The following is an 18029-nucleotide window of genomic DNA, read 5'->3' as shown; positions in this document are numbered from 1 at the left end:
TGTCTCGTAACACAAGAACTAGGGGTCACCAAATGAAATTAATAGGCAGCAGGTTTAAAACAAACAAAAGGAAGTATTTTTTCACACTATGCACAGTCAACCTGTGGAACTCCTTGCCAGAGGATGTTGTGAAGGCCAAGACTATAACAGGGTTCAAAAAAGAACTAGATAAGTTCATGGAGGATAGGTCCATCAATGACTATTAGCCAGGATGGGCAGGGATGGTATCCCTAGCCTCTGTTTGCCAGAAGCTGGGAATGGGCGATAGGGGATGGATCACTTGATGATTACCTGTTCTGTTCATTCCCTCTAGGGCACCTGGCATTGGCCACTGTTGGAAGACAGGATACTGGGCTAGATGGACCTTTGGTCTGACCCAGTATGTCCATTCTTATGTTCTTACAGTGATTGTCATACTGGCTAAGATAAATATTGCCACTTGTGTTGTATCCTATGTCTGACCATGGCCACTACTTGGAGGATAATGCAAAACAATGAGCAGTTTTTGAATTTGTCTAAAATTACATCCCATTTTCACACAGTGAGAAACTCAGATTTGGAGATATTGGGCCAACATCATTCCTGGTGTAACTTTATTCGAGATACATCAGGGATCAAATTGGTGCACTCCGTAAAGAAACAGGACTTTTGTATGCTTAGAACTAAATTCAGACCTGGTCTAAGAGAGAATATGTTCATTTTGTGGGCTGCATTTTTTTCATTAACCTTGTTTAATGTCATGTCCATATAAGGTGATACTGGGGATATCACTATGCATTTTGATGGACAGAAAAAAACAACATTAATTCACCATAATTTAATATTTAAATTTTGGGTTTAGAACTCTCAGTGCCTAAGATGATGAGGTAAACCACTATGTGAGAATTTAACCTCATAAATCCCATAAATGTTATTGGGAGTTCCTGTGCAGTGTGCTGAAAATTCACCCGTATGATGAAAGACTTCCTCTAATTCTATTTAATACCATTCTCTCTGCCGAACAGAGATGAGTAAATTTTCAAAAGAGTGCATGGGCATTGCTGAAGTCCCCATTAAAAAGTCAGCATTCGCCAGCAGTTACTGCTTAGATCCAATTCTAAAATTAGGGAAATAGTGATGCCTTGGGCATCATGATGTCATTGTTGGTAATGACAACCACTCTAGCTGTGTAATGCCAATTTGCTGTTAATAGAACTTGAGCACTTAATCTCTATGCAGTTTGAAATTTTACCCTAGTGTGGGATGTATCTCTGGGCAGCTTTGTAAGAAGTTGTGAGAAATTCTGGTAAGAAGAATGGTATTCATAACTCTCAGTCCTTAGTTGTGATAAATTGCACTAATTAGGCAATTCTCTAATTAGCAGCACAACATTTATATTTTAGATCCTGTCAAAGAATATGGGTGTGCCCCCTGGCCTGAAGTTGAAAGTTTAATCAGCAAGTGTTTGAAAGAAAACCCTCAGGAAAGACCTACGTCTGCTCAGGTAGTTTGTGATTGTATTATACAATTTTTGTGTTAGCTTCTACTGTTGACTTATTATGCTCTACCAATTCAAGAGGAAGTAGTGAATTTAAGTTAGGACTTGTCTATACAGTGTACATCTCTGGCATAGTCTGCATTCTAGTCCATGCTAGCAAATTGCATACTAACTGGCCCATGTGGATCCTGCTGGTGGGCACTAAAAGTTCCATAGTGGGTGTTAATGTAGTCCTGTTTGAAACAGGACTACATTTAACATGCACTACGGAACTTCTGGGGTGCAACAGTAGGGTCCATACAGGCCAGTTAGTGTGCTACTCACCAGTGCACTAGAATTTACACCCCAGTGGTGCACCGTGTGGACAAGCCCTTCGTAAGAAGTACAATATTTTCTCCTCACTATTTTGAACAGAAACATTTGTGCAACATACAAATTGGCCATTTTCTTTTATATTTTGCCATGAATCATCCAATGATGTTTCTGCCACTTCATTACTTGGTGATTAATACTCGTATATGCTAGCCACATAGGATTCGTGTCAGATAGACATTTTCAATTAACATTACACAACAAGAACTTGTTATAAAATTATGTATGCAGTTCATCTACACCACTCCGTACATATTCTAAAATGGTATAGATCTAAAAGCTACCATAGTGTCTTCTATCACTATACTACCTTGCTCTGTGATATTGGGTAAGATTTTCAAATGTGCCTTAAGTGACATAGGAGACTAAGTCCCATTGACATTGTCCTGTAGTTTCAATTGGGAAAATGTATTCTTCACTTACACCTGAAAAACAGTAATGTAGTGCATAATAACTGTGTACCTGCAGTACATGAGTAACCATTACATGCTGTGATACTGTGTACATAGATTGTACTTTATCCTTCAGAATGAAAAGTGCTATCTCTTTATTTACAGACTGTTGTTATCTTGGTTATCTTGTGTTGTCCTTTACAGGTTTATGATATTTTGAACTCAGCAAAGCTTATCTGTTTGATGAGATATATTTCAATACGCAGTGCCTTTACAGCAGAGTGCATGGTTGCTTCTAATCAAAGCTGCAAGAAGGCAGGGGTCTGGATAAGTAATGGAAATACAAAAAAAGGCCAGGTTTCGTTTATTGACTTAAATACAGATGACCAAACTTGTGAGGTAGGTGTGAAAGTTGTCATTTATTACTAACTCCTTGGCATTGATAGGTCTGATGTTTCTATATTTACATATTAAATGCATTTTAACAATAGGGTATAGCGTCTGGAAAGCCTAGCTCCCAGCTTTGACTGCTTTCATGCTGTACAGCCATATCAGGTACGTTTCATGGTCAAGAATTCCAAAGGCATTTGATATAAGAATCTGCACTGATACCATGAGATGAAGCAGAAAAGCTGTCACTGGTTTTTTGGGTTTTTTTTTTCTATGTAGACTTACCTTATGAAACTATAAAACATTAGAATTGATAGTTACTGTACTGACAGGGAGGTGGGGACTTTGAGGCTTAATTCCCTATGTCTGAAAAGTGCTTTGAGATCCTCAGATCAAAAGGGCCACAGAAATGCTTCTTTTTTAAGAGCAATTACTGATGGTGTCTCAGGGAGGGGCATAGCTAGAAGTCATGGGATGGAACTGAGCAAAGTGAAATTTAAGCTGATTACACTGCTCTACAGCCAAAATGCTTCTGAAATAAATGTAGTCAAACTTTACTAATTCTGGGTCACTGAGAACGAAAATGATGCTTAAAATTGTTGATTGGCTCTAGTTTTCAAGATATGCTATTGGGTCAGTATATACGACCCTTGACTTGGGAACGGCGGAGGATAAGTGAGTTATAAAGGGAAGGGATCTCAATTTAAACCAGAAATGACTAAAATACATCTTTGACTGGATCGATGAATAAATCTATGACTGGGTTTGGACAGTACTTGCTTTTTAGGCAAAACAATGAATGATGCAATCTGAAGCTGGTATTGCGTCTTACATGATATGAATTGCATCATGTTATTCCTAGAAGTCATGGATGATGCAATCATAACGAAGCTTACATCACTCTGCTGAACAAATTGCCCTATATGAGCTCTAGAAATCATACAGTGTCGTGCTCTCTTATTTGTCAGTGTTTGATTTTTGCAAAGGGACACATTTCTGTTTAGCCAAAGTGAGCAGAGATGCCTCGTACTTGTGTGAACAGTGCAGATAACTTCTGCTATGTTTGTGATGAAGTGACTTTTGCATCACAAAAGCGCAGTATAACCACTATGGTTAAGAAAGCCTATCACCTTTATTTTGGCTGCAAAATTGGAGATCAGGACAAGAGGTGGACCCCACACATATGCTGCAACACTTGTGCAACAAATCTTCGCCAGTGGTTGAACAGGAAAAGGAAATCTATGCCTTTTGCAGTGCCAATGATTTGGAGAGAGCCAACAGATCATACCAGCAATTGTTACTTCTGCATGGTGCCTCCAGTTGGGAAAGGTGTGTCAAAGAAGAAAAAGTGGACAGTGCATTATCCAAACATTCCATCAGCTATACACCCAGTACCCCACGGAGAAGGACTGCCGGTTCCTGATGCACCAGAATCATTCTCACTTGAGTCAGACGAGGAAGAGGATGAAACTTCTGGTCCTGAACCATCAATGTCACAGGACCCACATTTTCTCCCATCCTCCTCCTCTGAACCACACCTCAGAACACAAGGTGAACTGAATGACCTTGTCAGGGATTTGGAACTACCCAAGAGTAAGGCAGAGCTGTTGGGCTCCAGACTACAGCAGTGGAATCTCCTGGCAGGTGATGTTAGGGTTTCCATGTTCCGTGACCGTCAAAAGGATCTTGTCCCATTCTTCTTCATGGAAGGTGATCTTGTAGCCTGCAACAACATTGATGGTGTGATGGCAGCCCTCAACATCGTTCACGATCCAGATGAGTGGAGACTGTTCAGTGATTCATCGAAGACGAGTCTTAAAGCTGTTTTACTGCATAATGGCAATGTTTTGCCATCAATTCCAGTTGGTCATGCAGTCCATATGAAGGAAACCTATGACAACATGAAACAACTTTTGAGGTGCATAAACTAGGACCAACATCAGTGGCAGCTTTGTGGCGATTTGAAGGTTGTTGCTCTCTTGCTTGGTCTGCAGACTGGATACACAAAGTACTGCTGTTTTCTCTGCGAATGGGATAGTCATGCAAGGGATTCCCACTACATCAAGAAAGATTGGCCACTCCGACAGTCATTGGAGCCTGGGAGGAAAAGTGTTCAGCATCCACCACTTGTTGAATCAAGGAAGATTTTGTTACCACCTTTACACATCAAGCTGGGTCTGATGAAGAACTTTGTCAAGGCCATTGACAAAACACAAGCAGCTTTCAAGTACCTCCGTGGAAAATTTCCAAGGTTAAGTGAAGCTAAGATAAAGGAAGGTGTCTTTGTTGGTCCTCAGATTCGTGAACTTCTTCGAGATGATGCATTTGACCATGCACTGCGTGGCAAGGAAAAGACGGCATGGAAAGCCTTCCAGTTAGTGGCAATAAATTTTCTCGGAAACAACAAGGCAGACAACTACAGGTTGTTGGTGGAAAACCTCCTCAAGGCATACAAAAGGCCTGGTTGCAACATGTCACTAAAGATACATTTTTTGCACTCTCATCTAGATTTTTTTCCACCGAACTGCGGAGCAGTGAGCGACGAGCACGGCGAGTGATTTCACCAGGACATTGTAACAATGGAGAAACGCTATCAGGGCAAATGGAGCCCATCAATGCTTGCAGACTATTGCTGGACAGTGACAAGAGATGCTCCATTTAATGAATACAAGAGACAAGCCAAGAAGCGCCTAGTAGACACTGAATAGGACTAAACTATGTACAGAATAGTGTTTTGCCTTTTGTTTCATAATCAATTTTATTGATATAACCCTTTTGCTGATTTTTAAAGTGTTACATAAACAGGACAGGTGAAATATTATCATGTAAAGCAACCATAAACACATGAAAAGACCTAGGTTTACAATTTATGATTAAAACTCTACTATCTACACAATATACATAGACATAAAATGTAAAAACTTAAATATCTTAGAAACAGTAGCCAATCAGTTGTTTTAATTATCATATTTGAATTCAGCACATCAAAATACATAATAAATAGCACATTTTATCTCTGAAGCAGACGACTTCTCAAAAATTGTAGACCAGTGTTATCATGGGACTTCCTGACAAGTGAAGCTGGTTAGCTTATGGAATACAGAGCAGGGGAAAAGCCGCTGGGATCTAGACTTGATGATCTTTCAAGGTTCCTTCCAGCTCTACATTTCTATCATTCTGTGATCATCTTCTCCTCCCTCCTGTCCATCCAACACCCCTCACAATATTGTCCTACCACCAGTGCATTTCTTTCTTCCAGTGGGCTGGCTGTACGCCAACCCTCAGCCTTTTTGCACTGAGGCCAGAACACAGACCAATAATCCTGATAACCCTCCATGCCAATACAATTTCCTGTAATTCCCACTCCTCTTAGGAGACTCTCACTGCCGTGGGATGCACCCACCAAATGTCTCCATTTAGTTTCTGGAGTTCTCATATCCAATATTGTCACAAGATTTGCAAACTGGAAGCTGGATTACCCAGGCTAGGTATGCAAAGTTGCACGTGTTTCACTACCAGCACTGGATATGACTCATCACAGAGCATATTAAAAGAAGGATTTCTGTGACACAATAGACAGTAGTGAGACACAGGCATGAGATAGCAGATACTGTGTTACATTTGAAACTGCTGCTTTCTGGGGGGAGGGCGGGATTTTTTTAAATGAAATATTTAGATCTGTGCTTTATTTCCATCATTTAAACTGCCACAGAAAGTACCATAAGTGCAGTTCCATTTCTTTGCTCCTCTAACAGCTTTCAGATCTTCATTAGCTGCTATATGCTGAGAATGTATGTGTTCCTGGCAGGGGCGGCATGAGCTTTTTTATGTATCGGGGGTAGCCGTGTTAGTCTGTATCTACAAAAACAACAAGGAGTCTGGTGGCACCTTAAAGACTAACAGATTTATTTGGGCATAAGCTTTCTTGGGTAAAAACCTCACACTGATGCATCCGAAGAAGTGAGGTTTTTACCCACGAAAGCTTATGCCCAAATAAATCTGTTAGTCTTTAAGGTGCCACCAGACTCCTTGTTGTTTTTATGAGCTTTTTTGCCGCCCCAAGCACGGCAGGCAGGCTGCCTTCGGCGGCTTACCTGCGGGAGGTCCCCCGGTCCCACGGATTCGGCGGCATGCCTGCGGGAGGTCTGCCGGTCCTGCGGCTTCGGCGTACCCGCCGCCGAATTGCCGCCAAATCCACGGGACCAGCGGACCCCCCGCAGGCAAGCCGTCGAAGGCTGCCTGACTGCTGCCCTCGCAGGGACTGGCAGGGCGCCCCCTGCAGCTTGCTGCCCCAGGCATGCGCTTGGAGTGCTGGTGCCTGGAGCCGCCGCTGGTTCCTGGTAGTTAGTTAATTAATGTGTTAGATCACCATGCTGGCCTTCTCACAGCATTGGGCAGACAGATGGTGCATTCTTAAAAGGACAGGCATGGCATCAGCCTGCCATGGATCATAGCTATTTATGAATCATTTATTTTCAGGATTTTGAATGCCAGAGGTTGCCAGAGGAAAAGTTGAAAGTATCTTCTGCTAATTGGGGATTTCTTTCCATGGGGAAGAAAGGCCATTTTCCCAGAAGGGCCTAGTGTTTTTACTTTATGCAATTCAGTAGTGTAATCCTTGCTGAAAAATAACCAGGCTGCTTTTAATTATTTTTTCTTGACACAGGACATTGCAGATGGAAGAATCTTGTGTTTGGCTTTAGTGACTCTTCCTACAGAGAAAGAAAACTGGGTTGTGGCAGGAACACAGTCTGGTTCCCTGTGGGCATTTAATACAGAAGATGGAAAAAACAAACACCATCTTCAGAAAATGTCAGATTCTGTTACCTGTTTATACTGCAACTTTTTTTCAAAGCAAAGGTATCATTTAGAGTTTAAACATTATGGGCTACATTTTGAAATCTGACTTCACAGCAATATTCACAAAATGGGTGGTGGTACATGTATTGTGCCTGAAGCTGCATACTTTGTACATGTGTTACTTGCTCACAGGCAGAGCTTAAATGCTTATTTTTGGACATGGGGCCCTCTGTTCACTTTTAGTGACCAATAAAACCTCTGATCTGCCAGACACTTCTGTTTTTAAATCTTCTTTAATGAACGTCCTTTCATGAGGCAATTCTGGAATTTATAATTTCATTTCAGCAAACAGAAGAATTTTTTTCTGGTGGGAACAGCTGATGGCAAAGTAGCAGTTTTTGAAGACCAAGTAGTAAAGGTAAATTTAACATATATAGTACTCCCTTTAAAAAACGTAATCAGTAATATGTAAAGTAACTACTTCTAATAGCTTTCTTTCATGCAGTTTACCAAAAAAAAAAGGGGGGGGGGTTGCTGAAACCAAAACCCAGTGGCACAAAGGTGTTATAAAGGTATAGAAAATCTGGCCCTGTATGTGTTCTATGTTTGGTTTGTCAATTTCTAAGTTGCCTTGTATAAGTATATACTGTATGTTTCTAATGGAGGGTATATTTTCTTCTTACAGTGCAAGGGTGCAGCACCTTTGAAGATCTTAACTATAGGGAATGTCAGCACACCACTTATGTGCTTAAGTGAATCCACATGTGCATCTGAAAAAAATATAGTCTGGGGAAGCTGTGGAACAAAGATCATATCATTATCTGGTGATATATCTATTCAAAAACTGATTGAGACAAAGACAAGTCAGCTGTGAGTCTTTTATACTAATGTAATTTGGTTCTTCTTGTTTTCATTAACATTTTCTGTCAGTGTTTTGTTTGAGAATCCTGTCCTATTGCTTGTTCTTTGTAAATACCTTATTTCCATTTTTTTCCTTTAATAATATTTAAAAAAAATAAAAGATCAACTGATACTTAAGGTATTTGTTCTAGTTTTAAAGCAAACATTAAGTAGTATGCATTTTTATTTTACAAATGTGGCAGAAGTAGATGTATGTTTTATGAATGTATAAATGCTATTGGGCAAATGCACACATGGGAAGAATTTGCTCAACTCCGATTTATTTCATTGAGAGCCATGTACATGCATTGAGCATAGGATTTACCCTATATAATTATACTTCTAAGGTATGTGTATACGTCTTTGCCCAATATACATACATTGCATATAATTCCTCACCTCTAATTATTAAGAGGCTAAAATTTTATTGTGATGAAGATACCAAAGGTCTTATTCATGTATCAGACTGTGAGGCTGAAGTTGTTGAGCGTACAGTCCTCACCCCAAATCAGTGAGGCAGAAGGATGCTCTTTTCAAATTGCAGAGATATTATGATAAAAGTTTGCACAATCATGGGATTTGTAAGAGATTCAAATTACTAAGTACTCAAAAAGGTTGCTACTAGAGTTAAAAACAGAAGTAAAGCAGACTGGGCAGAATCAGGCTGCACCCATTTTGGGTCTGGCCCTGTGTTGTGCTGAGCAGCTCTCCAAAAGAAGTCAAAAGTCCTTAGCAGCTTGCAGGATCTGGCCCTTTGTTAGAATAGGAAGAAGCGGTGTTTGCTCTGTTGTGACCTGACAAATATGTTTAGGGAAAATTTGTTAATAGATACTGAACTTGGTTCTGCTTCCACAGAATTCAGTGGTAAAACATCCATTGACTTGGTTGGGAGCAGGAGCAAGCACATTAAGATTTCCCATATCTTGGACCAATAGTTACATTATAGGCCTGAATCTGATCTCACTTAAAATGGTTTTATACTGGTGTAACTCCACAGATTGTAAACATTCAGATCAGATCCTTTATTTTTAAATTGATCCAGGCCCACTTTGTTTTTAGGCTTCGTGGGTCTGTAATTGTAGGCAGAGCTTACCTATTAGGAATATAGTATACATTTAATATTTTTTTTCCTCTTTCTTAGATTCTGTCACAAGGCTTACAGTGATGCAAACATTATTTCAATAGCAGTGGACAAATCCATCTACTTGGCTAAGAAAAACAGCCATTTTGTGGAAGTTTGGGATAAGAAAACAGAGAAACTTTGTGAACTAATTGACTGTGCACATTTTCTAAAGTAAGTGTCTTATTTTATACTGTTGGTGTTGTGTGTAATAGATGAATAGTGGATTCTTCTGGGAGATTGTCTAGTGAAAAACTTCACATTTTGGGGGTAGTGGGGAAGGGAATCACTGGTGAGACCAGTTCTGTTGTCAGGCATGGCTTTTCTTTCCCCTCTTCTGGTCCTAAGTTTTGGACTGGTCCAGGCAGGCTCTCAGGATTTTTCCATGGCCTTCATTCTTGAGCTTCTATTAATTTTACACCAAATGTTTATTTCACTGACTACATGTAACCCCAGATTAATGCTTTAACTCTGTGGGACTCCTGTCCATGCCATCACAGCTATGGACTGACATAGGATAGTTAGGTAACATTATTATCTCCCACCCTTTGCTCCATGCCCAGATTGAGAACACAGGCAACATATCTCAGAATTTCAGATAGGGTGGTTTAATTTTGCTATCTATTGCTCCTGTCCTTCAGAGCCTAACCCTGCAAGGTATTAAATGCCTCTGGGCCTTTTGAGTGCCCTCAAATCCCATTGTGAACTCAAGAAACTGTGAGAGTGTGACGCTGAGATGAGGGCATATCAGGAGTTACCCAGGAGATACTCAACAGCTCACGGCTTCTGCCTTCAAGAAAAGAGATTCTAAGATGCCAGAAGTGATCACCATTAGTATTAATCCATGATGTAGTAGCTTTTCCTCCAATGTATAAAATGCCCATACTGGATCCTCTGGGGACCATAACTATAACACATATACTATATGCAAATATATACAACTACACACATATGGTACACACAACTATATGTATGTACATTAATTGAAAATAAATCTACTCGTGCTGATAAAATTACTCGTATTAGCACATTGCAAGAGGAAATCCTGGCACCTGAAGGGATTGCATTTTTTGGCAGGGGAGGGTGTTTTAATTTCTTTTGGTCTGTACAGGGATTTCTCTTCCCCACCCTCTGCCAGTCTTTCTTTTTCATATAGGAGAGAATTTAGAATATGGAAGGGAAGGTTTCATTTCTGAGTTTCTCTTATCCCCAATCCATAAACAGTACTAATTAGATTGGTAACCAAAATACCTTAAAATAGAGTCCCCATCCTCAAATTACCTCCTGCTAGGCTACACAAGCCTAGTTAATTTAACTCTTTGAACACACTTATCTTCCCACCTAACAAAGCTGGTGAAAAGGAGTGCTGTATGTCAAGTCTGTTTCATTCTCATGCTGTCATGAGCAGTAGCATTCCCTTTTAAAGACTAGAACAGGGAATTATTCAAATACAGCTTTGAGAGTCAAAAAGAAAGAAGAGCTACCCGTGTCCAATTTAAAGCCCTGTTCAGGTTGCCCAAGTTAAGACTGATGGTTCTTAAAACTTCAGTAGTTTCTTCCCAACTAGTTTAATTTAAGGAAGTTTCTTAGGTTGGGATTCATACAGTCTGCATTGACACCAGATTTAAAATATTTTGTCCCGTGCAAGGGCATCAACTTAGCAATTATCCAATGAAATATCCATGCATGCAAGCAATTTTTAATACAAAATCTCTTCATATTTTTAGGGAGGAAGTGGTGAAACTAAATAAAGAATCAAAACATACAGTGGCTTATTCTGGAAGAGTGAAGACCATCTGTCTACAAAAAAATTCTGCCCTCTGGATAGGAACAGGGGGAGGACATATCCTGCTGCTTGATTTAACAACACGTCGTCCTATACGAATAATACACGATTTTTGCGACTCTGTTCGAGTCATGCTGACAGCCCAGCTAGGTAAATATTCAAAAGAAACAATCTTTCATTATAGAATTATTGACAATTCCTGTTTGACATGACATTCCGTGAACTAATTAGAATATTCATTTTTTTCATTCACTCTATTCTATTTGCATGTTTAATCTAACCAATCTAAATCCTTATGTGAGTAAATACCAAAGAATGTGCTACTGGTGCTAGATGTGACAGCAGTGGCTCCCGCACTTTTTCTAGGAAAGCTCCACTTGTGACCAGTCGCATCTCGCTCACGCCCCTTTTGTGCCATGCCCCCCGCACACTTGCCACCATCCTTCTGTTCATTTTATTTCTCCTGTTCTGTCTGCCTGTTTTCTCTTTTTTCATTCTCTCCCTTTTTCCTTCTCTCTCTCTCTCTCTCTCACTGTCTCTCTCTCTCTGTGAAAATGTATGTAGAAAGCAACAAGATTATACATAATCATTCTTTTTTGCTTATTTGATTTGTGGCGCCCACTCTCAGTTCCCACTCAGCAGAACTCTAATTGGTGCCTCCATAGGGCAGAGTTACATGTGCAGCTTGCAATTCAGCTGTGTGAAGTAGGAGCAGAGAATAGAAACTTGGGTTAGGGGGCTGCTGTCAGAGCCTACAGCTTTGTATGTATGAGCTGCTCCTGTTGCCATGGCCACCTCTATGAGCCACTGTGGAAGCAGGGACTGAAGGTGGGTGGTTTTAAAGGAGTTACTTCTGCTTTACACGTAGCCACAAGAGCACATGTGCAGAGGGGTCAGATTTGGGGTATGGTAATTTTCTCCATCCCCACTGTTCTTCTGTGTCGCCCAGACTAATCTAGACATCCCCAGGTTACAATACATTATAGTGCTGTTACAATTCCATTATAGGGATGGAAAACTTAGGTATATGTATTATAATAAAATACTCTGGGATTCTGCACATGGACTACATTCACCTTCTAAGAAACACCCCTGAGCTGCATCTCCAGTGTCAGCATGGAATAAAGCATGCCCATAGTAGGAAAAGTGACTCTAAAGTTAACGTTGTGGAGTTCCCACACTTACTATATTCCTGTTAGTTAATTCCATACTTTAAAGCTCTGATATCTTCTCATTGGCATCACTGTAAATTTAACCTGGGATCTGAAAACCCAATCTATTTTCTTTCTGCATCACTGACTCTATTAAATATACTCTACAATCAGACTTAGCTGGCGATGATGATGATGATGATTCATAAGGCAGAATAAATTTCAGTTCACTGTGACTAACCCTTCAAAATGTATTGGCTCTGCAGTGCTTCAAGCAATAAAAAAAGTTTATTTTCATAAAGGAAGCAGAGAGCACATAGGTTGACTGAGAAGAAGGTGTTTTTCCATTGTTGCTTTTTTAACTATGGCCCCAATCCTATAAATACAATGGCTTCCATGAACCCCTGACCCTGTCCAGAGACACATGGCATCCATTTGCAAGATCAGGGCCTATAACAGCAGTTGTATAGAGTACTTAGGTCTCTAGATGACAGAGTGCCAGCTAAATATTAATTATTAGAAAGTCAGTATTAGATATTTCTCTTCTCTGTAGTCCTTATAGTTACAACGTTAGCCCCTTGTTACACTGTAAATAATAAGTATGGCTAAAATTTTGTATATTTTTAGTAAAAGTCACGGACAGATCACAGGTAATAAAGAAAAATTCACGGAAGCCCATAACCTGACTTTTACTAAAAATATGCATTACAAAGTGAGGAACTGCAGGGGCCTGGCTGGGAGCTGCAGGGTCCCCCCATCACCCAAGCTCAGGTAACCCCCTGCCACCTGCAGTGGCTTGGAGCTCAGCACACCCCCATAACCTGTGGTGGCTCGGAGCTCTGGGGCACCCCGACTGCCCACGGCAGCTCCTGGGCACCCTGGCTGCCCGCGGTGGCTGTGTGCTCTGGGCACCCGCGGCAACTGGGAGGGCAACAGGGAGGGCACCCCCGCCACACACGGCGGCTGAGAGTTCCCCGGAGTCCCGCTGCCTGCAGTGGCCAGGAACTCAGGGTCTCCCTGCTGCCTGGGAACTCCAGGCACCTGAGCCCCACTGCCCCAGCTCGGAGCTGCGGGGCAGCTCTGCTTCCCGCCGCGGCTGGGAGCTCGGGCCCCTGCAGTTCCCAGCTGCTGGGGGTGGTGGGGGCCCAGAGGTGACTTCATGACTTCCATGACTTCCATGACAAAATCGTAGCCCTAATAATAATTCACTGCTATTTTATTTAATGGTGTCGAATTCTACAGTGATAGGATCCTAACGAGTACATTTACAATAATACTAATTTGTTGATTTTTAAACCTGGATTCTCAAATGCTTAGTTTTCAGGCACCTGAATCTCCAGAAAAATCAAATTCTGCATATGGAAAGATAATGGTTTAAAATAAAGAGCTTAATTTTGTGTGCTCCATGCAGTGTACTTACAGTTTTGTAGATATAAGAAGTTAGGTTAAATTTTGTGTCTATTTTAACAATCAACTTTTTTTAGTCAGTTTTTCCATGTATTTATTTAAGTGTTTTACCCCTGAATGCAAAGACTGTACAGTTCTGAAGAGAATTATAGGAAACAGTCCAAGCCTTATGAGTAACTCTTCAATAATAGAACATTGCTTGTATGAGATAAAAGGAACTAGGGGAAAAGTACTTCAGTATCAAATATAGTTTCAGTTTCAAGATTAAAATACATATTTCAATCAAATATAAATATTTCAGGTGAATAGAATTTACCCAAATATTGTGAAATTATTTCATTTTTCCATGTGACTATTGTAAATAGGTTCCAGAAATCTACTAATAGATACAATAGGACAATTGGGTTGTTAGAGGATGTTCAGATATTCAGATTTACATCTGCAGTTCATTTTGCAAGCACAAATTTACATCTCCAGACAGGGAGGCGGGGCCTCAGTCCAACTGAAAACATGACCCTTAATACTTCAATCCCTCTCATGAGAATAGTTGAAACTGTTCATTATGGGAAAGAGTATAGGGAAGCTAAGACAGGGATAGTTCCAAGCTACAAGGTTCAGATCAGATTGAAATTTTCCCAAATCTAGGTATATTTTGATCTATTGTGTACATTATGGGCCATCTGTACTCCTGAGTGAAATGGGTGATGTTCTGTAACAGCAATGAACTAGACTGGCTATCTAGCCCCTACAAAAGGGGGGTAAGGAGCTCTTTGACACATACACAGATGTATTTTCCTATCATTTGCTGTGCCAGTGTGCTATAGACAAAGCAGGAAGACATCAGAGGGAGAGGAGCAAGCCTGTGAAGTGCAGGAGATCAGACTCCGTGGCAGATTAGCGGATTAGCCACTGGGCCAATGGGGCCTGTGCCCAAGGACCCCAGAAAAATGTGTGCCCCATGCCCCAACCCTGCTCCCCTCACCTGCCTGGCGCTCCTGCCGTGGAGCGAGGTCAGGACCAGGAGCTTGCCCTGCAGTCGCTCCGCCCCCACAGCGCTCCAGCCGGGGGTCAGGGCGCGGGGGCTTGCCTTGCTCCACACGCCCATCTCTCCCCCTGCACCAGACGGAGTGGGGTGGGGTGGGGTGCAGGTATGGGGGCTTGACCCACTCCACAGGAGCACCTGGGGTGGGGACTGCAGTTGGAAGGGGTGGGGAGGGGCCCCCCTTACTTGCTCTGACCCAGGGGCCCCACAAATCCTAATCCGCCCCGGTCAGACTAGATGATCACAATGGTCCCTTCTGGCCTTAAAGTTTGAGTCTGAGCCTTCTGTATTACAATTAACTAGTTTTCTGCATTTTCCATTATGTAATAAGATTAACAGCATGTCACTTGGTAGAACATTTAGGGTATGTCTACATAGCAGTTGGGACATGTAACTCCCAGAGCCAGGTGACCTACACCTGCCAACTCTGCTTGAGCTAGTGCCTAAAAATAGCAGTGTGGAGGTAGCGGCACAGGCTAGCCACCCGCATACATGCCGTGGGCAGGATTGTACTTGGGTGGCTAGCCCAAGTCTCTGCCCATGGTGCCGTGGCCACACAGCTATTTTTAGCTCATGTGTATGTCTACCCACGCTGGGAATCACACCTGCCAGCAGCTGTGTAGACATCCTTAGTCTGCTCTGTTTGTACTGTGAGTTTAATAAAAGTTCATATCCTTCCATGCTTCAACACTAAAAACTGAACATGGCATCGTCGCCAAAAATTCTCACTTCACTGCCATTTTGATTTTTTCTTTTTTTTAAACTTTTGGCAATCTGTAGTGTATTCACAAACAGCATCTTCTTTACAACCTGTTTACATTAACTGTATACACTGATAACCCAGAATTTCCTCTAACGGTTTTCTGTAACAAAAATGCATACTGTGCTTACCTAGAATCCTGAAATGGGAAATCTGTACAATCCAGAAGGGGACAGGCACACTGTTCCAGACGTCAGTCACCCATAGCGGGCAGAGCTAGCCCAGCACGAGGAGGGTGCACTGTGTATTTTCATAGTGGGATAACTGCTGCTCTAGCAAGCACTCCCTGCGAGACCCAAGAGGAATTTTGGCTGATTCAGGCAGAAGCCCTCCTGGGACTCCCAGCATGGCCCCTTAAACCTTCCACAATCCCAGATTTGGTAATAAACCAAAATCCAGCCTTATATATGCTCCATAAGACACAGGGACGAAGCCTGTCCTCACACCCACATTCATAAAACTTTAACATATTTTCACTGCATTTTTTTCTTTACTCTACCCAGTGAGGCTGGATGGGTGTAAATGAAGGTAAATGATTTACAATATTTATGTAATTTGTCCTTGATCTTTGATAAATCCCTCATATTAAATGGGGGCGCGCGCACACGTACACACACACACACACACACTGCATTTTTTCATGTCACTTTGATTGGTAATGTTGAATTTTGATTTTTTTTTAACAGTAAAATGTATAATATGCATTAGTTTACTGAAATCTGCTTTCTGTTCTTTCAATGGTGCATGGAATCTGCTTCTTCTGCTCTTAAATGAAGTGAAATCCAAGTGCTAGTTAAAATTAAAATCTAACATTTTATTTTTGAAAAGGGAGCCTCAAGAACGTCATGCTGGTTTTGGGGTACTGCTATAAATGTAATGAAGACAACAAACATCAGAAAGGTATCTGGTAATTTATTTTACTAATCCATATTACTTATGTTGTAAAAAATACTGTACTCTTTTTTTTTTTTTTTTTTTTTTTTAAGATGTCTGTTAGGAATTTGATTATATCATTTGATATATTTTCATTGCAGCTTTGTGGTGATTTATTGTTGTCTGTGTGTTTCTAGACTCCTGCCAAATTGAGCCTGTAAAATATAACAATGGCATATTAATATAAAATTAAATGTGATATTAGGGATGGGTTGATTTGGATAAAAGAAGAACCAGACAAACCTTTGCTCAAAATTCTAACTGAACCAGAACCTCTTTTAAGGGTCCCTGATTATAACTGTAATAAAATCCTTTGCCTCTTTACTGTATGTAACAATATCCAAAATTATACCTACAGTAATCAGAATTGAGACTAGGAAGCCTTATCCCGCAAGCCTTTTTCACGCAAGTAGTCCTTTCATCCCCTTACTCCACTGAAACCAGTGAGACTGCTTCGAGAAGACAGGACTTACTCCCTGCATAAGGGTTGCGGGACTGGGCTCACACCCAATATAATCTGAGCCATAGTAAATGTAGGGTTCAGATCTGTTTTAATTCTATTTTAATGATTTGGGCCTGATTCTCATTTACGCTAAAGCTCATTTACATTTCCAGATCTATTATTTCTGACTGTAATTAAAAACAAAGCAGCAGAATCACATTTGTAATGCAATAATTGTATCTGTGTAGTACTTTTCAATGTTTTTTAAAATTATTTTTACAGAGCTGCAGTCGTGTATGTCTGTGTGGGACATTAAGCTGCCCCATGAAGTACAAAACCTGAAAAAGCACATTGAAGTGAGACAGGAATTAGCAGAAAAAATGAGAAATTTTTCTTTGGATTAAGGAACCCTAGACAAGTGGAGAGTCACCTTGTTTCCCATTGGTTTAAACTTTTACTATATATTGCATTACTTTTTTGTTTAAGAAACAAAGGGAAGTGATGGTCATCCCTCAAAATCATGAAATATCAGAAGAAATAAGGAATGTTTTTATTTATAATATTTTGATTTATAATATTTTGAAGGAGTCAAAACTATTCACTCAATCTGCTTTCAGCCACACTGGTATAAATCCAAAGTATCTTTATTGGTATGTTTCTGATTTTGGTTACACCAGCATAAATCCAGAGTAACTCCAGAGGATTAGATTCTGCTCCTAGTTACATCCATCTATATGCAGAGTAACTTCATTAAGTTGACACTGTAAATCAGAGCAACGTTTAGGCCTCACTAGATAGTCTGCTGCCTGCATAGGTGAACTTTACTGATGGTTAATGTTATTAGTTAAACTCATATTTAATAATTTTGATTATATGAAAGAAAACATTGTCCATTATCTGATGGATAGTACAGCTAGTTAGTGAAATGTATACAGCCTAATTTACAAAGCACAGGCTGAATAGGTCAGGCTTTTTTCTTTCCTATGTACATTAGAGTTTGGCAGTTTTCAGTCTGTTCATAAAAGGCTGTGCACTGCAACAGCAAAGACAAAATTCA

The 18029-nt window shown here is 40.7% G+C and overlaps 1 protein-coding gene across 1 annotated transcript in view; it reads left to right on the top strand.

The window, feature by feature from the left end:
• LRRK2 (leucine rich repeat kinase 2) overlaps nt 1–17376 on the top strand; it is a 139962-nt gene extending 122586 nt beyond the window's left edge. The window contains exons 43-51 of the mRNA XM_065423787.1: nt 1383–1483; nt 2446–2640; nt 7298–7491; nt 7777–7849; nt 8117–8301; nt 9473–9625; nt 11179–11387; nt 16426–16497; nt 17255–17376. Of these exons, the coding sequence (XP_065279859.1) occupies nt 1383–1483; nt 2446–2640; nt 7298–7491; nt 7777–7849; nt 8117–8301; nt 9473–9625; nt 11179–11387; nt 16426–16497; nt 17255–17376 (1304 nt within the window). The remainder of the gene's footprint in view (nt 1–1382; nt 1484–2445; nt 2641–7297; nt 7492–7776; nt 7850–8116; nt 8302–9472; nt 9626–11178; nt 11388–16425; nt 16498–17254) is intronic.
• Nucleotides 17377–18029: the final 653 nt, after the last annotated feature.

Source organism: Emys orbicularis, chromosome 1 (assembly GCF_028017835.1).
Source record: "Emys orbicularis isolate rEmyOrb1 chromosome 1, rEmyOrb1.hap1, whole genome shotgun sequence".
In the NCBI taxonomy this organism is placed as follows: Eukaryota; Metazoa; Chordata; order Testudines; family Emydidae; genus Emys; species Emys orbicularis.
Note: the sequence above shows the minus strand (reverse complement) of the source record. Positions and strands in the feature narration are given on the sequence as shown.